Source organism: Arvicanthis niloticus, chromosome 7 (assembly GCF_011762505.2).
Source record: "Arvicanthis niloticus isolate mArvNil1 chromosome 7, mArvNil1.pat.X, whole genome shotgun sequence".
Taxonomy (NCBI): Eukaryota; Metazoa; Chordata; class Mammalia; order Rodentia; family Muridae; genus Arvicanthis; species Arvicanthis niloticus.
In genome coordinates, this window is record NC_047664.1 from 77647414 (window position 1) to 77670982 (window position 23569).

A 23569-nucleotide genomic window follows, 5' to 3' on the forward strand; every position below is an offset into this window, starting at 1 on the left:
TCAGTTTGTAAACTTTTTCTCAAGAGGCTGACTCAAATGTTTGTCGTGATTCATCCCAGATGCTTTTTAATAAATAAGGAGTATACAGAATGTGAAATGCAAATTCAAAGACTTAGGACTCTGAAAGATGCAAAAAGACAACGTTGAGCACGGTAAGCGAAAGGTAATCATTAGTGATGCATTTATAAGGGTGACTGCACAGCTCTGTTCTAGATATTGTCGCTACCGCATTGTCTTATCAAACTCATGATATGATAGTTTTGGAAAACAGACAAAACCCTGGTTTGTATTATTTCCATAATCAGATTTATACTAACTGCCAGAAAGCAAAGGTCTTTTTTGCTCTGTTCTGTTTACCTCAAAGGCATCACCCAATTTTCCCATAGCTACTTTCAAACTCAAGATCCCCCCACCAGTCCTGCTTTCAGGCTGACAATCTACTCAATAGCTCTGCCCTTGCAAACAAAGCTCTTGCAAGCTGGAGGCCCCGGCAAACAACAACAAAAACAAAAAACAAACAAAACAACAACAACAAAACCTTCAAGCGTGGCTGGACCCTCAGCACCACCATCATACAGAAGCTTAGCTCTACAACAGTCCTAGTTTCAAGGAGATCTGAACCATCCCTTCCCAACCTGGCTAGTGTAAGCAAACTCCAGCGTAACAAACCCGCGGGGAGAGATGCACATTTTTGGAGTTAACCAATAAAGAGCTTTCGGGAGCAATGCGACAGGCTAGTTTAATGTCTATGCAGTCAAGGTGTACCCCACCCCCACTTGGTCAGTATCCTGCGTAAGAACTAGTCCTGATTCCCGAGATCCACCCTCCTAGCCTTGACCCACCTTCCTAGTCGAGATCCACTCCCCAAGCCCTGACCCACCTTCCTAGTCCTGACCCACCCTCCCAGTTAGCCTTGATCCGCCCTCCTAGCCTTCATCCACCTTTCTAGTACCGATTCACCCTCCTAGTCCCGATCAACCGTGCTTCTAGCCTAGATCCATCTTCCTAGTCCTGATCCACCCTCCTAGTCTAGCGGTCCCCGTAGCAGAGCTGGGAAGCGGCTCGTGGAACTGTGCAAATACTTGCTACTCCACCCCCACCCCTCATCCTGTTGCTCACCGGTGCTGTAGCCCCACGAGTCCCAGAGTGATCACATGCGGCACATCTAACTGCGTGGGCCACTCTCCAGAAGCGATGCACCCGAACACGCCACATTCCTCACGGATCCCCGACTCCTCCAGTTCCATGGCGCCGCCGAAAGCACGTGGAGGGACCTGCTGCCGCAGCGTGGTCCAAGCACCAACCAGCTGTCCGCTCCGCTATAGAGCGTCTCTGAGGCTCGCGCTACAGACTGCCTCCTCCTTCCCCGCGGGCTAGATTCTCGCTACTGCGGCGGCGCGCTTCACAGAAGGGGCGTGACCAGCTCGGCCTCCAGCTCCTCGCCAATCAGCTAGGGCACGGGGCGGGGGCGGAGCTATGGAGTCAAGGGGGTGGGGTTAGCCTTCCGCCGCAGAGGTCAGGATCGCTGCTTCTCCGCACGTGGAAGTCTTCGTTATTTTCCCGCTCTCAAGGCGTAGGTGATGAGAGTAGCGCAGTTAATCGCGTTGGTCCCTAAGAAAATCTAAGCTGTGCGTGTCCCTGGTCTCACGCCGTCCCCCGGCCGTCAGAACTTGGTCCGCTCCAACCCAGAAACCTCTCCGGCCAGCGGGGGCCTGCAGCCTGCGCGCCACTTTTGGCTGACTACGGGGAGGGGCCGCCCGGAAGCGTGGTCGCGTCAGCGCGCCTGCGCGGCGGGAAGCCTGGGGACACGGTTCCAGCCCCAAGCACGGCCAGCCCGGTACTTTGGGTTCGCCGGTGGGTTGCAGGGCTGAAGTTTTAATAGCGGCTGCTCTAAGGCGTGTGCGGAAACTGCTCCTCCCTTCCCCGCCCTCTAATCCTGTGACCTCGCTTGTATTCCAGAGCGCTCTCTCTTTTTCCCGCGCGGTCTGCTACTCTTCTTCACCTAGGATAATGGCGACAGCCGAAGGTGAGTAACTCGCTTTCGGACCCGCTAGGGTGCTCCAACCCTCTGTCCGAGAGCTAGCAGGCTTGAAGCAGACGCGGGCTGCCCCGGGGTCGGATAGCAGCCCTTCAGGCAAACTGCTGGGCCGGCTTCCCCAAGACGGCGCCTGGGGCCCGGAGCCTGCACACGTGGTCCAAGCGCTGGGAGACGTGAGTTAAACTCTGAGCACCTAGGGCCTACCTAAATACCCCAAAAAAAGGCCCCGAGACAGGAGGAAAGTAGCAGAATCGGAAAGTACAATAGAGGAGAAATGGCCAGAAACGTAACAGTTCCTAGAAACCTTGTAATAAGCAGATAAACAATCGGAAGAATCTAGCAGGATTTTTGTTGATTCTGGTAAAGCTAATATGCCAATAATCTCCTTCGCTGCAAGCTTAGTAGTTTAAACTGTGAAAACAGGTCCAAAAATTTTGGTCAAGTGCTGCTTTGCAATCCCATGATTTGGGATTATGGGTGTGGGCTAGTAACAACTTCGGAGGGTTCGGAAATCGAAGGCAAAGTTACTTATCCACTTTTTATTTGATATATTTATAGTTACATTACCATTTTGTCCTTGCATGGTAAGAGCCTCGGGAAAGATGGTTCTTTTATACTAACAAAACACTGTCTTGGAACAACACAAGTTTCTAGATTAATATTGAAGCAAATTGTGTGGGCAATCCATCACATTCTCTCCCATCTATGAAAACCAAAAGAAAATCCCCTTGAAGTTTAGGTGATACAGCTCCACAGCATTGGGATTTAGGGTCAGACATGCTGAGATCAGGAAAAACCTTAGAATCTTCCTTCCCTCCCCCCCCCCATGTGTCCCTATGCCAAAAAGGGTCCGAAGAAAGTGTTCACATCGGTAGTTTAGAATGGTTGTGAACTACCATGTACATACTAGGAACTGAACCTGGGTCTTCTGTAAAACAGCGAGTGTTCTTAATTGCTGAGCAATCTCTCTGGCTTCTATTTTACTTTGTTCGTTGTGTATCTGGTGTAGTTGTGCACACTTGAGTACAGAGTCTCAGAAGCCAGGTCCTGCCTTAAGGTGGAGTACGAGAGAGCCACCCAAACATAAGGAAATGGGAGTTCTAGAAAGGAAATGTACAGCTCAGAACTGGAGTTATACCATGAGGGCCTTTTTAAACTTGGTTAATTCTTCTGATCATTAAGTTAGGAAGAGACTGCATTCATCTTTTAAGTCACTGAACCACAGTGGCAATTGTTAGTCAAATTGTTATCACCAGTATCAACCCAGAGTCAAATTGGGGGGGGGATTACATTTATTTAGTGCTAATTAGAATTGTAATCTTAGATACCCAAAGGCAAGTAGCTTTGAATAGTGTATCTAGTTTTGACAAGACGCCCTTTTTATAGTTTTAAACTACAGGAAAGCTTCATAACAAATCACTTACAGGAGTATAGTTGCTACCAAAAGTTAGGTTTTCTGATAAAAAGAAAACTATCTCTGGGTAGTTGGGGGGGGGGGGAGGTCGTATACGGTAGGTAACAGGTTGTAAATTTGATGTTCCAAAAGCCCGGTTTGGTCCACTCCAAAGGTCATCTCACATAGTTGTGGCCAACTAAAATTTGATCCAAGAAAGGAATTGGCCTCTTGCATCCATTTTTAGGTACACTGAACTAATGAACCAATGATAGGCCATTGATTTTCTTCTTGGACACTTAACTGTTTCCTGTGCCAGCTGGTGTGACCTGATCAGCTCTTCTTTTTTTGTTTGTTTGTTTTGTTTTGTTGTTTGTTTGTTTGTTTGTTTGTTTTCCGAGATAGGGTTTCTCTGTATAGCTCTGGCTGTCCTGGAACTCACCCTGTAGACCAGGCTGGTCTCAAACTGAGAAATCCACCTGCCTCTGCCTCCCAATTGCTGGGATCAAAGGTGTGTGCCACGACCTCCCTGCCAGCTCTTCTTTAGTTTGGGGTTTTGTTTTTTTTTCCTATCTACTTGATTGCTTCTTTTTTGTTTGTTTGTTTTTTGTTTTGTTTTGTTTGAGACAGGGTTTCTCTGTGTAGCTGTCCTGGAACTCACTCTGTAGACCAGGCTGGCTTTGAACTCAGAAATCCACATGCCTCTGCCTCCCAAGTGCTGGGATTAAAGGCCTGCACCACCACTGCCCTGCTACTTGATTGATTCTTAATCACCACCAGTCTACAAAAATCCAGAACACTCAGTGCTTAGCCATGCTGACCTTGACTTGGCTACTTGGTCTTATATCTTTTAATTACCCCTTGTTAAATTCTGATCAATTTTCAGGTCTCTGTTTAGCTTTTACTTTGTTCTAGACTTTCTCTAAGGTGGTCCTGCTGTGAATATGTCATCCCATAGTCTCTACCTCGCATTTTATTATGGTTTCCCATTACCAGCTTTCTTCAAGACTTAGGTCCTTGACAACAGAAACTAGATTTCATTTGCTGTTCTGTCCACAGTCCCTGGCACACAGATACATTAAGAAAGTACTGAGGATAAATGTTGCAAGATATCTGATCACACTGAACCCCCAAGAATGTGTTATTTACTCAATAATGCTGTTTCTAGTTGTGATGTAAAGTTAGTTTGTAGAAGGAAGCACCCATGTTTGAAAGTGGGGTCTAATTGAATGGCAGACAAAGTAATGAATCAGAAAAATTTGACAAAATAGGCTATGCCCAACTCTCACAAGAGAGAAGAAAGGGAAGCTACTTATGGAGAAGTGCAGAGAGGAGGCAGTTTTACTGGGACAGTTGTACAGTGACAGGTCGAAGAGAGACAACAAGCTAGACACAGATGAAGACAGAGCAGATTAGAGTTAGTTTGAGGTCAAGTAGAAAATTTAGCAGAGGAGAGAAAAGCCAGATTGCATCAGTCAGCCTGGAGATGAGTTTGAGCCAGAGCAGCTGAGTTGAACCATCCAGCCAGAATTCAGAAAGAACTAGAAAGGGTGAGCTTATTCAGTAGTAAGTCTCAGAGGCTGAAAACATTCTAGGCCATGATTAGATTGTATAAGAGGCTAAAGCTTCCAGGACTAGGCCAAGGTTAACAAATTGTGACAATAGCCTGGAGACAACGTTTACTTACAAAAAAATGAAAGTTGTTTTTGCAGATTAGAACATGAGAAGCTATCCCAATACCTTTAAACTTTGGTTGCATTTGATTTTCATCTAAATCATTCTAATGAAGACTCTAGTATTCCTTAGGTCTTGTGAGTAACTTAAAATTAGATGGTTTGCCTTGGTCTGTTGCATCTTTAATCACAGTCTGAGTTTGAGGTTAGTCTGGTCTGGGAAGGGCATTCCAGGCTAGCCAGGGTTATGGAATGAGACCATGTCTCAGGGAAAAGAAAATGCCTTTGTGCGAATTTCCTGATACTTTCCTACATTCTTAATAAAGAGGGTACTGATGTCAGAAGATTGAGAAATAACCCAGTTGGGTTAATGGAAATGTAAATAAAATAAAGGAGAGCCTGTTGTCGTCTCCATGCCTAGTGGGTGTGGAGCTAGCTTCTGAACTTAACATAACATTTTCTTTTGGTTTGGAATTTGTTTTTCCTTTGGTGCTAGACTTTCGACTAGACCTTTTACATGTTGGGCAAGCTCCACTGAGTGCGCTCCCACTCATGGCCTCCACTACTTATCTGATTTTTTTCTTTTTAGATGAGCAGAAGAACCTCTTACACATTCATTTGAAATAAAGAAAGTGTTCTGAATTTTCTCATTTAGCCTGCTAAGAAAAGTCAGGGAAAATAAAGCATTTTCTTCCTGTAAGTTAAATAAACTATTGTAGTTGTGGATACAAAAAATACTAGTATGGCTGTAAAATTTTAGTTGTTTTCCATTCAAAGAGAAGCTAGTAGAGAAAGCATGGTGATGATATCCCATGATTATTTCTAGGTCTGCATATGCTCTGTGTGACCTCAACTTTTGTGAGCCTTAGTTTTCTAGTCTCTATAGTTATAATTAACACTAATGTGAGAGTATATGGTTCTGTGTAAGTAAGTGGTTCTTATTATTTTTATGACATTAAAATCTGTCTATGCAGTGATTCAACATTTTACTATTTAGGAAATCTTAGAATCTGATATAAGTCTGTTTTATTCCCACAGTACTGAACATCGGGAAGAAACTCTACGAGGGTAAAACAAAAGAAGTCTATGAATTGATAGATCATCCAGGAAGAGTCCTCCTGCAGTCCAAGGACCAGATTACAGCTGGGAATGCAGCTAGAAAGAACCACCTGGAAGGCAAAGCTGCAATCTCCAATAAGATCACCAGCTGCATATTTCAGTTGTTACAGGAGGCTGGTGAGTGCTAAACTTTGTCTTTTGCAATGGTCGTTTTCCAGGGGAGGAATTGTTTAGATCAAGAAAATGTTATACTTTCTTGTGTGTTATTACATCTAAAGCAGGTAATGGCTGTGTTTGATGTAACCTGTTGGGAATGTCTCACAAGCTAAGTTGCACATAATAAAATGAAGAGGCAAGCTTCTAAGGTTCATTCTACCAGCTTCCTGGTTTGGAAGTAATGGTGTTTAGGTTCTAAAGAAGCTTAAGCTAAGGATAGCCCAGTGGCATTAGGTTCAATTTTCAATGTTGCCACTGTCATAGTTACTTTGATATTACCTTGACTGAGGAAACGTACAAAAAGAATTTAATTTGGGGCTTACAGTTCCAAGGAGTCAGTAACCATCCTGGCAGAAGCATTCAGCAGATAGGCACTGGAGCAGTAGCCAAGAGCTTACACTGCAGGTAGGAAGCAAAGAAAGCTCACTGGGTGTAGAAGTTAGGGCTTACTTCTGTGAACAGACACCATGATCAAGGCAACTCTTATAAGGATGACATTTAATTGGGGCTGGCTTACAGGTTCAGAGGTTCAGTCCATTGTCATCAAAGCAAGTATGGCAGTGGCCTGGCAGACACGGGGCTGGAGGAGGTGAGAGTTCCACATCTTGGTCTGAAGGCTGCAAGGACAAGGGTATTAAGGACCACACCCGTAGTGACACACCTACTTCAACAAAGCTAAACCTTCTAATAGAGCCACTCCCTGGGCCAAGCATATGCAAGTCATCACATTCCACTCCCTGGCCTCCATAGACTTATTCAGACTCATGCATTTGTGGGGGCCATACCAACCCATAGCATAATGAAAATACATTTAGTCCAACTTCTAAAGCCCCCATAGTCTGTAGCAGTGTCAACAATGTTAAAATTCCAAAGTTCAAGGTTTCTTCTGAGATTCATCCAACCACTTAACTGTAATCCCCAAAGCAAGACAGGAAACCAGCTGGGCAAACTCCAAATTCTGCATCTCCACCTCTGATGTCTTTAGATCTCCAAATTCCTTTTTCATTTTTGTTAACTATAACAAACTTCTTTCTCCTGGGCTGGTTCCACTCTGTTAGCAGCTTTCCTCAGATAGTCCACAGCTCAGCCATCTCTACCGTGGCATCTCCTTTCAGTGTTACAATGCTTCAATGTTTGGGATCCACACATAATCTTCTGGGCTCCTCCAAAGGGCTGGCATCACTTCTCCAGCTCTGCCCTCTCTAGCACTCTAAGCTTGGGTCCATCCACTCCACTGCCATTGCTGTTGGTGATCATCCCATGGTACTGGCATCTCCAATATACTGGCGTCTTCTACTGCAGCTAGCCTTCGCCAATAGTTTCTCACAGGCTCTCTGCCAAGCCTGAACACCTTTGCATGACCCCTTCAGTCCTGGGCCATCATCTGCAAATGAGGTTGTACCTTCACCAGTGGCCTTCCATGGCCTTTCACAGCGCCAAGCCCCAGCTGCAATTCATGACCCCTGAATGCCTTCAAAACCAGTACCACTTGGGTGACTCTTAAACATTGCCAATTACAGCTGCAGCATGAGATACAACATTGACTATCTCTGGAACATAGCTTCTTTGTGCTCTCAGAAAACACAAAAGATTTTACCTCAGTGATGCTGGTCTCTTCTTAATCACCACTAATTTCTTAGCTCCAGTTAACCAGCATCAGTTGTCCCAGTAGTCTCCTCCTATTGACTAGAAAGCCAGAGACATGTGGCCTAAGCTGCTGCTTGCTGGGGCTGGAACTTGGCCCCCTTTTTCTATTACATCATCACCAGCTTTCTGATTTCCAGCTCCTGCACACTGCTTAGCTTGGCTGTCCCAAACTAGATTGACCTTGATTTCAGAGATCTGCATGGCTGTATGGGCTTTCTGAATGTTGCAATTAAAAGCATGTAATTGCCACACCTGGATTTAAGCTTTTCTCAACTCAGAACTTGCTCTGGTCCAGGTTGTCCTTGAACTCCTATATCTACTTGCCTGGGTTTAAAGGCATGTGCCTCCAAGCCTGGACCTAAATTTAGCTGGGTGGGATCTTTCTCCAAGGTCACCACTCCCTTAATTCAATTGAACACAGGATTCAGCTCCACCTCACTTCCTGGTGCTCCTTTAATACTTGAACAATATATTTTTTCCTTTCTAAGCTTGCTATGCTTATTCAGAATGCTTTTCATGAGACTTAGCCAGTGAAGGAGTCTCTGCTGAGCATTTTTGAGACTTCCTTTGTAACGGAGAGGTCAGGTAGACACTTCAGACAAGGGCAAAAGGCAGACACATCCTTCACCAAAATATCACAAGAACAGTCTCTCTAGGTTATATGCTAACATTCTTCTCTGAAACCTCTAGAGCCAGGCTTAGGATGACATTTAATTGGTGCTGGCATACAGGTTGAGAGGTTCGGTCCATTATCATCAAGGCAGGAGCATGGCAGCCATAGGGCTGGAGGAGCCAAGAGTTCCATCTCTTGATCTGAAGGCAGCTAGGACAAGAGTATTAAGGCCCACACCCACAATGACACACCTACTCCAACAAGGCTACACTTCCTAAGAGTGCCACTTCCTGGGCCAAGTATATACAAACCATCACACTGAGAATAACTTGTGCCTTTGAAATACTAAAACCTGCCCCAGTAACAGACTTCTTCCAGTAAGGCCACACCTCCAAAGAGTTCCACCAAGTGGGAAGCAAGCATTCAAACTACTACCTCACAGAGAAAATTTAAGAGAAAGAAACAAAGTTTCCTACAATCTTATCAGTCAAATGAATTGCTAGTTTAGCCTTGGGGAATTTAAAAAGAAGCCTTCCTGCTATTAGCAGCCCCTGGAATGCTGCACAGTTGTTCTTTGTTCTGCCTGTTGACAACAGTACATAATGTAAGTCTCTCTTCTGCTTGTAAACCCTGAGAAGTATTTGAAGATAGCAGCTGTGCCTTCCTGTCCTGTTCTAAGTGGAAGACCTTATGAAAAATTGAAGGAAGACTTTTCTCCCATTGGAGAAGTAAAAGATGAAACTAAAATTAGAACTTACCTTTGGGATGCTGGAGTGAAGAAAGGGCAGTTGGGGTGCTTGCTTCTCCTTGTTGGATCATGAGGTTTTGTGTTTTGTGTATGTGCAGAAGAGGGCATCCAGCACCAAGGAACTATAGTTACAGGTGCTGGTAAACTGCTCTGCACATGCTGGGAAGGAACCACATCCTGCTCCTCTGCAAATGTTCTTAACTGTTCCCAGGCCTGGGAGATGGCAGGTTTGAACTATTATCAGAGAAGTTGTTTTCAAGGTCACTACATAAAAAAAGCCTTCAGTCATAGTGGCAGAGAAGTGAACATGTATTCCAGATACCACCTGGTGGATGCTTTCGGGGATTATTTAAGCAGTTAAAGAAGAAGTATCTTTAGAATTTAGAACTGTTCTGATTGATAAGGTGATCAATCTATAAGATTACTATGATACTGAAATGTAAACATGAGAAATTCTGTAGTCAGGTTATCTTCAGAGGTGATGTCACTTGGATGACTTATGTACCTTCTACAAAGATAGATAATAGAGGGGAGACACTCTGAATATGAGTGAAGAGCTGGGGCCCAAAATACTGAACTCGAGTTTAGGTGTCATATATGGTGAGCCATGTGATATTAAAATGTCTGTTTTGATAAATAGAAAACATTTTGTTAGCCTTATGATTTTAATTATGTATGTCTGTGTATGGGTGTGTGTGTGTTTGAGTGCAGGTGCTATGGAAGGCCAGAGGCATTGGATCCCCTGGTGTTAGTTAGAGTTACAAGGGGTTGTGGGTATCTGGTCGTGGGTGATGGGTCCTTTAGGATAGTAGTAAACACTCTTAACCTGTGAGCCAACTTTAATCCCATGGCAGCATTTATTTTTGTTAGTGTTTTGAGTTGGCTGAGAAGGTAAAGCACTTGAAATGCAACTTTCTGTGTTCAGCCCCAGAAACTATGTTAAACAGGGAGGAAAACTGGTCTTTGACACTCATGCATGCATACACACACGACATGCATGTTCTTAGACACTCATGGATGTAAATGCACAACCACATACATACATGGCAGCAGAAATTGAGAGGAAAAATGAAAGGATGAAAACTTTGGTTCTTAGACTTTTATCTGTCTTCCTTAAGCACAAAATTAATTGTTTCTCCCCTACCCACCATCGTCAATTTGTAGGTATAAAAACTGCTTTCACCAAGAAAGTTGGGGAGACTGCCTTCATTGCACCTCAATGTGAGATGATTCCAATTGAATGGGTATGCCGAAGAATAGCAACTGGGTCTTTTCTCAAAAGGAACCCTGGCGTAAAGGAGGGGTATAAGTTCTATCCACCAAAAGTAGAGATGTTCTTCAAGGTAATTGCTTTTGTGACTTAAAACTACAAACTCAGAATGTTTAACATTGAAACATCTGAAACTATGTGTCTTTCAAGAGTTTATGTTGATAATAAATGATAAATCGTACTTGGGGGAGGGGAATCTGTGAAAATGTTTTTTTTGACAAAATGGACTAACAAAAATAAATTTGAGCAGAAATTAAGAAGAAAGTTAAGATTTGCTTGCACATTGGCCTGGTGGTACGCACCCATACGCCTGCCTACTATTTAATCAGGGCAGGGTTAGAGGTGGCTCAGTAGTCTAGAATACTTCTAGAGTGCTGGCTGCTCTTCTGGAGGACCTACGTTTGATCCCAGCACCTACTGGGATTGACACTGGTGGCTCATAACTGTGTAGCTCAAAATGTGACAGTCTCTTCAGGCCTGCAGGTGCAGTCATGCATGCAGGCAAAACACCCATACTTACTTGTAAATAAGATTTAAAGGAAAGGACAGGTATAGAAGAATTGCTAGTTCAAGGCCAGCCTGAGCTGTAGAATAAAGCCCGGTCAGAAAGCTTGTTTGTTTGTTTGTTACATTTGAAATTTTTATATATTCAGAGGAAGGGGGAAATGGTTTTAGTTTGTAGGAGTTTTTGGTTTTGTTTTGCTTTGTTTTGTTTTTTGAGACAGGGCTTCTCTGTGTAGGCCTGGCTGTCCTGGAGCCTGCTTTGTAGACCAGTTTGGCCTCTGCTTCCTGAGTGCTGGGATTTTTGTAAATTTAATTATAATGTATAACAAGTTATGCAGCTTTCTGATTAAAAATACACTATTGACATTGTTTTCAAACTATGCATGTGACACACATCCATGTAGGCAAAACATGCGCATAAAAACAGCTTTTCGGGCGAGAACAAATTTGAATGAATTATTTCATTACCTAGAATAAGTGACTCATCTAAACTCTAGGAAAAGGTAAAAGTATACACAGATGGCAGCTACTCTAGTAGTCCTGGGGTGTGCTACAGTCTTCTGACCTCCACAGACACCAGGCACGCCTGTGGAATGCAGATGGCATATATGCAGGCAAAACACACATAGACCCACAAAGACAAAGTAATGTTTTTATGGTTTTTTTTTTTTTTTTTTTTTTTTTGGGGGGGGGGGGGAAGTAGTCAGATTGGGGTCAGAATATTGGTTCAACACTTTCTACTCTTCCCAAGAACCAGAATGTGCTGTCCTCCTCTCCAAACATAGAACATCCACATACACATAAGATACAAAATAACATTCTTTTCTTTTCTTTTTTTTTTTTTTGTTTTTTTTTTTTTTGGTTTTTCGAGACAGGGTTTCTCTGTATAGCCTTGGCTGTCCTGGAACTCACTCGGTAGACCAGGCTGGCCTGGAACTCAAAAATCCGCCTGCCTCTGCCTCCCAAGTGCTGGGATTAAACAAAATAATATTCTAAAGTAGACTTAATTACTTGAATCATAGGATATTCTGGGAGAAAATTAAATTTAAAGTAGCAATTTTTAGGAACATATATTTAAAGGAAAAAACTTTTTTTCTGGAAAGTTAAAAATTCTTAAGATTTAAATTAACCATGCAGCTATGTTTTCTTCTTAGGATGATGCCAATAATGATCCCCAGTGGTCTGAGGAGCAACTCATTGCTGCAAACTTTTGTTTTGCTGGACTTGTTATAGGGCAGACTGAAGTGGACATCATGAGTCATGCCACACAAGCTATTTTTGAAATTCTGGAGAAATCCTGGTTGCCCCAGAACTGTACACTGGTTGATATGAAGGTATTGATAAAATAGGTGATATAAAAGTGAACATTGTGACTATGAAATGTCTTTAGTAATGTGTTTTCAAATCATTTCCTTGGCAATGCTTCTAGATTGAATTTGGTGTTGATATAAACACCAAAGAGATTGTTCTTGCTGACGTCATTGATAATGACTCCTGGAGACTGTGGCCATCAGGAGATCGGAGCCAGCAGAAAGACAAACAGGTATGTGCTATTTGGGCTTATTAAGCAAGCTGTGATAGAGCTGAAGGGGGAAGGATATTAGTCTTATTGATAAGTGTTTGGTTTTAAAAGTCATTCTTCAGGCTGGAGAGATGGCTCAGAGGTTAAGAGCACTGACTGCTTGTTCCAGAGGTCCTGAGTTCAATTCCCAGCAACCACATGGTGGCTCACAATCAATCATCTGTAATAGGATCCGATGCCCTCTTCTGGTGTGTCTGAAGACAGCTACAGTGTACTTTCATAAATAATACAAAGCTTTTAAAAAAAAAAAAATAACCTATCATTTCTCCGCTGGAGATACGGCACAATGGCAAAGCACTTCTTAGCAAATGCAAGGCTCTGGATTCATTCTTTAGTAGAAAAAAGTAAAAGCGAACAAAAGTCTCTTGGTGCTTAGAAATACTTTAACCTATAAACAGTTTTTGAATTTATCATCAGATTCTGAAACAGTAAAAGAACAGGTGTCCTTGTTTATCTGATAAGTAAATATCCTCACAGCATCAAGGCTAAGTGATGGAGGTGGATATACACCAAGTCTTCAGGGCCACAAGGGGCTTTATAGTTCTAACAAAATTAAGGCAACATCCTGTTTATATGTACGTGTTAATTCTTAAGTCAGTTACTTTCCTAATAAAGAAAGCATTTGAACTTAAATACTTTGCTTCTCAACTTTTCCACTGAAAAAGTATTGGTATGTCATGGTGCATTTTCACTATATAAACATGTCATGATCATGACTTGAAAGAAACATGTTTTAAGATAGCAGGAGAAAGTAACTTTCTAAACTTTGTTTTATTTTCTAGTGTTACCGTGATCTCAAAGAAGTAACTTCAGAAGGACTTCAGATGGTAAAGAAAAACTTTGAGTGGGTTGCAGACCGAGTGGAGGTAATTCTTCTCTAGCAAACCTGTAATAACATTATGTATTTTATTTCATGACATCATTGGACTGAGAAATTAACTCAGTAGTTGGTAAAGTGCTTCCCTGCCTTACAAAAACAAAGGCCTGACTTTGATTCTCTAGCACCCATATAAAACAACAACAACAAAAATACCAGATGTAGTTGCAGGCGTTTATAATCCCATGGTTGAGCCTTCAGAGGCAGGAGGACCCCCTGGTCCTTAGGTATATAGATGTGGCTGACCAAGGTGGCTTAGTATTAAATCACTTACTACACAATTCCAATACCTTGGTCAATCCCTAGAACATACATACTTAACTGAAAGGAAAAGGCCACGCTTACAAAATTCTTTGACGTCCACATGTGTGCACATGTACATTCACAAAAATAAGTAGAAAAAAATTTGAGTGAAAGAGAAAAGCCGGGTGGCACCTGAGGATGTCCTCTACACATGTGTGTGTATGTACACAGCAAAAATGAAAAATGTTTCAAACCAGGTGGAGCTTGCCAACAATTTTAGCTATTCTGGAGGCTAAGACATAAAGGGTTTCAAGTTTCAAGCCAGTGTGGAACCTGATTAAGTGAAACTGGCTGAAATAAAGAAAAGAATAAAGTGAGGCCTGTTTTCAGTGACTTGAACAAGAGGATCGCCTTTAGGAATGATCACAGCAAGCTACTTACTGGTATACCAAAACTCTGCCACTAAGTTAATCATGCTGTTCCCAGATGCTAGTGTGGAACCCTGGGATCCTATGTCTAACCTGTTTCACTTAAATTTTTATATTACTACTATGAACCCATGAGAGATGAACTTCATAGATACTTCATAGACAAATATTTCTAACTTATCTATATTTACTGTTCAAAAAGCCAACTAACAGGTTAACCTAATTTGGTTGAGTATTCCTTAAAGATTCAACAGGATGTGTGTGTGTGTGTGTGTGTGTGTCTGTGTGTCTGTGTGTGTGTGTGTGTGTGTGTGTGTGTTGAGACAGGGCCTCACTATGTAGATCCCGTTGATCTGCCTCCTTGGTGTTGGTATTACAGGTTTGTGTCACAGAGCCTAGTGAGTTTGTTGCTGTTGTTATTGGCCGAGTTTTTTGTTGTTGTTGTTGTTTTGTTTTTCATGATCTGTTTTGCTCAGCTTAATTTTGGTCTGTTCAAAAAGAAAATGTGCATAATGGCACAGACTTTGAACCCTAGCACTTGGAGGCAGATATGGCATGTCTCTGAGGTTGAAGCCAGCCTGCTCTTCATAAAGTTACCTGTCTTAAGAAACAAACAAACAAACAAATACATGTGCTGAGGTTGTAGCTCAGTTTATAAGTGCTTGCCTAGCATACAAAGCCCTAGGTTTGATTGCCCAGTACTACATAGAACAGTTTGTGGAACCAGCCTGTGACCCAGCTCTCAGGAGTATCAGAAGTTGAACTTACTTAGTATCAGAAGGTAACTTACTTAGTTACCTGTGAGTGCCAGTCATATGTGAGACCCTTTCAGAAAGGGAAGGAAGAGAAGGTAAGGAAAATGAGGACAGCCAGCTGTCTGGTATTGAAGCAAGAGCATCAGGAATTGAAGGTCATCCTCGGCTGTATAGCATTCAGGCTCAACACCCTGACGGACACACAAAAGTAAAAGATAAAACACTGTTACATTGACTATCACCCATTTTCTTTTCAGTTGTTGCTCAGGTCAGACAGTCAGTGCAGGGTGGTAGTGCTGATGGGTTCAACCTCTGACCTTGGTCACTGTGAGAAAATTAAGAAGGCTTGTGGAAATTTTGGAATTCCGTGTGAACTTAGAGTAACATCCGCGCATAAAGGACCAGATGAAACTTTGAGGATTAAAGCAGAATATGAAGGTAAACTTTAAGTAACTGGAGTTTCTAATTTGGGTTAAAGATTTTAAAATATATATTTTTGAATAATAATGCTTAAAAGAGCTTTTTCATATTCCCCAGGAAAAGCATGTGTCATGTGTATACTTTATTACACTTACTTTAGAAGGGATTCTGTAGAAGCCTATGAAAGAACAAGGAGAAAACTTAAAGTACAGGTATAGAGGAGCTGGAGAGCTGCCTCGGGATTCCCAGCACCCACATGAGGCATCTCACAACTGCCTGGAACTGCATGTTCAGGAGATCTGACATCTCGTGGTCACCTGCGTGCATAAACTCAATGCAGGCACACATAATTTTTTAAATTAATCTTTGTAATCTTTGTTTGGCTCAGTGATTAGGAACATATACAACCATTTGTAGCTCCAGCACCAGGAGAATCTTATCACCCTCTTCTGGCCTCCAAGGGCACTCACTGCACACGTGTGCATAGATACATGGCATGGAGGCAGTACACCCATACAAGTTAGGAAGTACAAGCATGAAAGAAAACAGACTAGACCTGTGAGGAAGTGTGGTCTCCTTATCTAATAAGCAGCACTCCTTAGCACTGTTTCTTGTGTGCTCGGACAGAGAAGACCCTTACCCAGCTGCAGGAGGCTGAAGCAGCAGAGCCTCTCTGGTATCTTTGTCAGACTTATTGGAAACATAAATAAGAAAGCTATAGTTTCAGTAGACCGTACATTAAATAAGTGATAGGATATCATTGATCTGAGATACTGGACTCTGTTTACAAATAAGCTGTTCTAAACAAAAAAAAAATGATGTTTGATTCTCTTCCAGTAAAAAAATAAAAAGATACATAATTTAGATGGACTGAAGATATGGTGTAGCTCAGTTGGTAAAATACTCATTTTGCATGTAAGAAACCCAGGATTCAATACCACGTAAAACCAGGAGTAGGTATCACACCTGTAATCCTAACAGTTGGGAACAGAAACATGAGGATTACTGTAGATTAAAAGTAAGCCTGGGCCACAGAGTAAGGCCCTCTGTTAAATATATCAACGTTAGTAAAGAATTTGAAATATATGTGCACTTTTGGTGTTGGGTTTTGATACTGCAAATTATTGAGCCTTTAGTCTCAAGCATGTTAAGTACTTGAAATGTGGGTGCTATACTACATTTATCCTCGCACCAGGACACTTTTATAATTTAGGTAGTATCCACAAAATCTCTTAATTACTATTAAATGAGTCTACAAGCACCACTTAAAGACAACCCAACATAAAGGTAGCTGTTTAGTTGGTGAGATTCTTCATTTTGCTGAGTCAAAGCAAGAATAGCAGAAGGAAGCTCTAAGCTATTCTCTCACTGATCTGACATTTCTTTTCTACAACAGATGTCAATAATGGTCAAACCTATTCTGCCTAGGCTATTGCTTACAATACAGTGACAAGACAAACGATACATTTTGAAATGAACTTAAGTATGTCATTACCCTCTAGAACTTTCTCCATAGCAAATTACTCAAAGATTTAAAGTTCATTTCTTATTTTGTTTTTACTGTATATGTGTGCAGATGCATGTACCAATTGCAAGAGTTCATTCTTTCCTACCATATGGGTTCCAGAGGTCACACGGGTCATCAGGCTTGACAGTAATCACCCCTTATCCACTGAACTGTCTCACCTGTCCTTCACTGTTTTGTACCTAGATATTTTTTGTTGACAAAACAAAAGGACCTGACCGTCTTATTATTTCCCTAGGGGATGGCATTCCTACTGTGTTTGTCGCAGTGGCAGGCAGAAGCAATGGTCTAGGCCCAGTGATGTCTGGTAATACTGCATATCCAGTTATCAGCTGTCCCCCAGTCACACCAGACTGGGGTGCTCAGGATGTGTGGTCATCTCTTCGACTGCCCAGTGGTAAGACCTTGAAAATTTTTAGTACTGTATTTCAAGATACAGTCTCAATGTCTTTATCCAGCCTCATCTATTAATATTTGACTGCATATTTTAACCATAGCCTACTATTTTAAATCAGATTTTATATTTTTGAACTATTTTATACTTAGATGCTTAAGTATGCATCTCTAAGAAAGAAGGATTTGGGTTTATTATTATCTTTTTTAATTTTTAAGCTACCAACTCATTTTTCTGTCTTGTCTTTTCTGAACCAATAGGTCTTGGCTGTTCAACTATACTTTCTCCAGAAGGATCAGCCCAGTTTGCTGCTCAGATATTTGGGTTGAATAACCATTTGGTGTGGGCCAAACTTCGAGCGAGCATATTGAACACTTGGATATACTTAAAGCAGGCGGATAAGAAGATCAGAGAAGGCAATTTGTAAAAAAGCAATTTAATTTTTAGGAGAATAGTTACACTATTATCCAATACCTGGTTTGGATTTAAAGAAAAATCAAGCAGAATGATTTCACATAAGAGAAAACAATTCAGTTTACTAATTGGACAAATGGTCCTCAATGTTTATGAGTTGGCACATTGTCAGTGCATATTATTAATATTTTGTAGCTTTACATAGTGATATGTCCCTGTAACCTTAGCACGCCAGAGACTGAGACAGCAGGATCACTAAGTTCAAGGCTACCCTGAACTGTGTACTGAGACTCTGTACTTGCTTGGGAAGGAATCTTTATAGTTAGTAAAATTGGCATGACACTGCTAAATTACATCTCATCCTCTGTACAGTCATTGTTGGGTTAATATGTCATGGAACTGGAGCAATGTGTCTGCGGTTCAAGAACCAGTATGGCTCTCTTGTAGACAACCTGACTGTCTCACAATAAATAACCTTTAACTCAGGGGATCTGACTCGCTGGCTTCCTTATGCACGTGCTCTCAAGTACTGTTACATTCCCTCACCCAACACACAAAATTTTAAAAAATAAATGTTTTTTAAAAGAGTATTGTTTCTAAATGGTAATAGCATTTTTTATTATTCAGTAGAAACTGCTTGATCTGAGTTGACACTTTGAAAATTTAAATATTTGTATTGTGTATAACATTATATTCTCGCTTCATGGTCTGTACATTCTAAGTCATTATCTAAGTTAATGCTACATGAATCTCCAGCTTAGGACTGTATTTGTGCTTTGTTGGGGTTTGTCTTTACAGTGGTTGAGGAAACCTTAGGTCCTTCCCTATACTTCAACCGTGGTTTGTTTGGGTGTATTTGATTGTTTAATTTTTAAAGAAATTGAGATTAGAGGTTTAAAAAAAAAAAAAAAAAAAGGTGCTAGCAAGGGCTTTCTTTCCTTCCTGAGGTCTTTGGCAGTAGGAATAAAGCCATTCCAGGGAAAGATGGAATGAATACTGCTTAGCCGCTTAACTAGGATCACTAGTTACCTCTCTGATAAGACATTTGCCACACCTGCAATCACCATCCTGCCACCATTTTCAGAAAATGAGTTTCTAATTTGTAATCATAACTAAGGAGTGGGTGGGGGTGGTGGTCTGATTGGTTGGTTTGCTAGTGTATGTCTGAACAATGGGCCAGGTTCATTTCTGTAGGAGCTTATGTTATAGGAAGTCCAAGTTTTGTGTTTCATGAAGCTTAGTACAGATCTGTCACAGAGTTTCCCCAACCTTTGCCATAGTCATCACATGTCTGCTTTAGAGAAGTGGCTCTAATAAACACACTGATCCAGTTGGGTCTCTTGTTTACCTCTCGCTTCTGTACCTTAAGGACTCTCAACAGTGTTGAATATATTTAATAAGCCTAGCTTGAGACTGCTACCTTTCAGTGGCAACTGCTGTGCCAGCATGTTTGCTACAGATATGCAAAGTCTAGAGATGGCATAATTGTAGGTTATCGAATTCTTTATGTGAATGATTACAGCATTATTTCATTGTACACTTTTTTGTTTTTGTAACGTGGGTACACGCACGCATGTGTTGGTGCCCTCAGAAGACTAGAAGTGTCAAAGATTTTTTTTTCCGGAGATAGTTATTACCTGATATGGGTATTGGGAGTCATTCAGATCTTCTGGAAGAATGGTAAATGCGCTGGACCATTGGGCAACTACTCTAACCCTTTCCCCTACTGTGCAGTGTAATTAGTGTTGTGTATATCTGAAAGTATTTTGTAAAAGCATACACAAACTTTGACGTTTCCATGGTTTATAGATGAACTTTGTTTTTTGAGACAATTAGTCTAGACAAGTAGTCTAGTTTTTATTGAGACACTAACATGTAGCCCACATTTACCCCGTACTTGATCTATAGCCCAGGGTAACCTTGAACTTTAAATATGTATACATATATAGGGATGTATGTGCTTGTGTCCTGGCGGGTTACTATGTTAGATTATGTGTAACCTATATAGGAAATAAAGGTTCTAATGAACTCCATGAAAGCCACCCTGACTAGGAGCACCATCAGCTACTTTGCTTCTGGACTGTGGAGCATCCAGTCTGCCACGATTTAGCACAGGAATCCCTAGAGCAGGTTATCCTGCAGTTCCAGGATATGGAACATTGGGAGTTGAGGATGATATGGGCAAAAGAGCACTTATCTCATGGGATTGCTGGTATAAAATAGTGTATGTAGAAGCTTCTTAGGAATCCTAACTGGCCATGTTTAATCATATACAAACAAGCTTTTGAGTGCCTACCTAGTGACAATGTCAATAAGAGATGCCCAGGTAGCTGCTAAAGTTATTTCTGTGAATGTTTCTGGAAGAGAATAGCATTGAATATAGACTGAGTAAAACCTGAATTTAAAAAAAGTGTGAGTTTGATTTCTGTTTGAGTTTGGAACATCATTTGCCCTTAGCTGTCATGTTTAACCCAGAACCATTACTACTATTTTGGGGTTGGGGTGTTGGGGGGGGTAGTGGTGACGTAGCTTGCATATGACAGAGTGGGATTTCTTTAGCTGTCAGGCTAATCAATTCTAAGTGTGTGTGTACTCTTACCATTGCTTCTCTTTCCCTGGAGCCTTCCCACAAATACAATCTATAATATATGTGGGGTCAGATCATTTCAAAACATTAAATAGTCCTTTGTAGTATTTGGGGATTTGGTTTGGTTTGGTTTGGGGTGTGAGGTTTTGTGTATGTGTGTGGTTGTTTTGGTTTTTGTTGATTTTTGTGTTTTGTGAGATTCCTCCCCTCAACAAAGGGTTGAACCTACAGCCTTGTGCATGCTAGTTAAGATGGCAACCACTGAATTAGAGCTTCAGTCCTTTAATGATCCTAATACAGAATAATGACAGTACTTTTGATATACTTTCTTATCTTTTATTATTAGTGTTTACATTTCAAACGTCCCCCTTTCTGGTCTCCCCTCCTCAACACCCCAGCTCGTGCCCCTCCCCTTTGCCTCTAAGAGGGTGCTTTCCCACCCACTCACCAATCAAAATAGCTAAGATTAAAAACTCAGGCAATAGCAGATGCTGGTGAGGATGTGGAGAAAGAGGAACACACCTCCATTGCTGGTGGGAGTGCAATCTGGTACAACCACTTTGGAAATAAATCTGACTGTTGTTCCTTGGAAAATTGGAAATAGTTCTACCTGGAGACGCAGCTATACCACTCCTAGGCATATACCCAAAAGATGGTCCACCGTATCACAAGAACATGTGCTCTACTATGTTCATAGCAGCCTTACTTATAATACCCAGAAGCTGGAAACACCCAGATGTCCCTTAGTGGAAGAATGGATACAGAAAATGTACATTTGCACAATGGAATACTACTCAGCTATTAGAGAACGTCATGAGTTTTGCAGGCAAATGAATGGAACTAGAATTATATCATCCTGAGTGAGGTAACCCAGACCCAAAAGGATATACATGGTATGTACTCACTGATGAATGGATATTAGCCCAAAAGCTCAGAATTCCCACAGTACAACTCAGACCATACGAAGTTTTTAACAAGAAGGAAGGCCAAAGTGTGGATGCTTCAATACAACTTAGAAGGGGGAACAAAATAATCACAGGATGCAGAGGGAGGTAAATAGGTGGGAGATGGAAGGAGGAGGGAAAGGGGAAGCATGGACCAGATATTTGAAGAGACAGGAAGTCCAGAGGGCCAGGAGAATGAATAGTGGGGGGTGGGAAGTCCCAGATGGCAGGGGTGGGAGAGGCTCCCAGAACCCAATGGGGATGATATTAGCTGAAATGTTCAACAGTGGATAGATGGAACCTCCAGTAGATAGACACGGCCCCTACTTGAAGTATGGGGCCACCCACCCATCTCAAAATTTTAACCCAGAATTGTTCCTCTCTAAAGGAAACCGACAAAAACATGAAATCCAGAGATTGCCCCCACTTTGGGGTCCATCCTATCTGCAGACATTTTTGCAGACGCCAAGATGTGCTTGCAGACAGGAGCCTGGTGTGGCAATCGTCTGAGGGGCTCTACCTGAAACTGGCTAAGACAGATGCAGACACGCAGAATTAGGTCTCCATCCTCAGCTATCCTCAATTTCTCAGAACCACCACTTACTATACTGTTTATTGTCTAGCTCACCTAACTAGGGGACGCATAATCCAAGTGCACTGGACATCTTATTTATCTAACACAGGCATATACACAGTACTAAAGTACTCACTGAGTGAATAAAAGTGCAAATTCCCAAAGATGAGGATACAGAACTGCGTGTGAGTTATTAGACTAATGCATGTTCAGCAGCTGGGAAATATATTATAGTTGGGGTCTTGAGTATTCTGTAAAGGCTCCTTTGACACTGTTTAACGGTGATAGAATGTCTAGGCCAGTGGTTCTCAACCTTCCTAATCCTGTGACCCTTAATACCCTTCATGTTGTGGTGACCCCACCACCATCATCATAGAATTATTTTGTTGCTACTTCATAACTAATTTTGCTATTGCTATAAATAGTAATTTAAATATCTAATATGTTCCCCCCCTCAAAGGGTCACGACTCAAAGGTTAAGAACCAGTACTGTAGGAGATAGTGCCTAGTGTGAGTGTACTTTTAAAACTGACAGTTTGGGGCTTCTCCAGCTCCTTCCTTCCCAGTAACCATTAAGTGAGCAGCTTTGGGTGACTAGTTCATGAAGATGCACCTCACTGAGGTTCCAGAGCAAGAAAACCAACCTACTATGTCTGAAATCTATGAAATCATGACCCAAAATAAACGTTCTCTTAAGTTCAGTATGATGTATTATTACACTGACTACACATACGACAATCGGCTACAGTTTCAGCCCTTGGCTCAAACAAGAAATATGAAGTAGATACTTGGTTTAAAAGCTGAGTAACATTAAGAGAACTTAAGGTTGCGTCTAGGAGAAATGAAGGAAGGTTTGGTTCAGGTCTCCCAGGTAGTAAACTAGCAAAGTAAATGAGGTCGCTGGCCTTAGGACTGACTATAGGTCATTCGAAGAGAGAGGACTTAAGGACCAGTACTCAGGAATAAAGAGCCCTGTAGAAGGTGTAGCTGAATGCTAAGACCATTGCTTAGCATGCATGGGTCTTCTCTACAAGGAAGTTGAGCCTCGGAACCAGAATGTATACTGGCTAGGCTGCACGAACAAGTTTCCTTAAAGAAGTACATTAAGGAAGTCCTCCAAGACGTAGTTTATTGAATAACATCTACATAAGTCAGAATGCGTTCAGAACCTGGACATCTCATCTCATTGGGCTTCCAGCCCACACTGCTCCTGAACTAGATCTCAAAGGGAGGTCAAACAGTACCTTTCACTGTATTTTCGTCAGTACCAGGTCTATCTGCACTTCCCGAGATTCAGTCCCAGGTTCTAATCACTGTTCATGTCCTAAAATGGCAATTCTGAAGCACCTATGAAAAGCCGTGCCTCTACCTGCCTCCTTTAAGCGACTCTCGCTACCACTTTACACCACCCGAAAACCCGGGAGTTTTCTCTCCCAAAGACTCGCCCGGCCACAGTCGGACCACGGTGCTCTCACCAGAACGCCGGATGCTTTAGGCTGACAGTTTCGGTGAGCACCTTCTGAATCTGACACTTCTACCTCCAGTCGCCTTTTGATTAAGAGTAGGGGCGTAAGGCAGGCAAATGTCTTGCTGCAAGACTGAAAGAAAACCGATTTCTGACGCTAGCTCTGGGACCTACAGGCTCGCGACTCCCGGCCTCCTAGC

General features: G+C 42.0%; 2 protein-coding genes across 6 annotated transcripts in view; one reads left to right on the forward strand and one right to left on the reverse strand.

Annotated features, from left to right (window-relative positions):
• Positions 1–1586, reverse strand: part of Ppat (phosphoribosyl pyrophosphate amidotransferase) — a 34492-nt gene extending 32906 nt beyond the window's left edge. The window contains exon 1 of one of the 2 annotated variants that reach the window (XM_034508695.2): positions 1120–1586. In XM_034508695.2, coding sequence (XP_034364586.1) covers positions 1120–1247 — 128 coding nt within the window. In that variant the 5' untranslated portion in view covers positions 1248–1586. The remainder of the gene's footprint in view (positions 1–1119) is intronic. The other variant, XM_076938700.1, reaches the window with a different exon arrangement.
• The window catches only part of Paics (phosphoribosylaminoimidazole carboxylase and phosphoribosylaminoimidazolesuccinocarboxamide synthase), a 34773-nt gene extending 16486 nt beyond the window's left edge, over positions 1–18287 (forward strand). For 2 of the 4 annotated variants that reach the window (XM_076938698.1, XM_076938699.1), the window contains 9 exons: positions 1960–2026; positions 6143–6340; positions 10552–10730; positions 12316–12495; positions 12591–12704; positions 13526–13609; positions 15304–15484; positions 17230–17388; positions 17646–18287. In XM_076938698.1, coding sequence (XP_076794813.1) covers positions 1960–2026; positions 6143–6340; positions 10552–10730; positions 12316–12495; positions 12591–12704; positions 13526–13609; positions 15304–15484; positions 17230–17388; positions 17646–17812 — 1329 coding nt within the window. In that variant the 3' untranslated portion in view covers positions 17813–18287. Of the gene's footprint in view, positions 1–1554; positions 1574–1699; positions 1838–1959; positions 2027–6142; positions 6341–10551; positions 10731–12315; positions 12496–12590; positions 12705–13525; positions 13610–15303; positions 15485–17229; positions 17389–17645 lie in introns of those variants that run through there. The other 2 variants (XM_034508697.2, XM_034508696.2) reach the window with 2 other exon arrangements.
• Positions 18288–23569: the final 5282 nt, after the last annotated feature.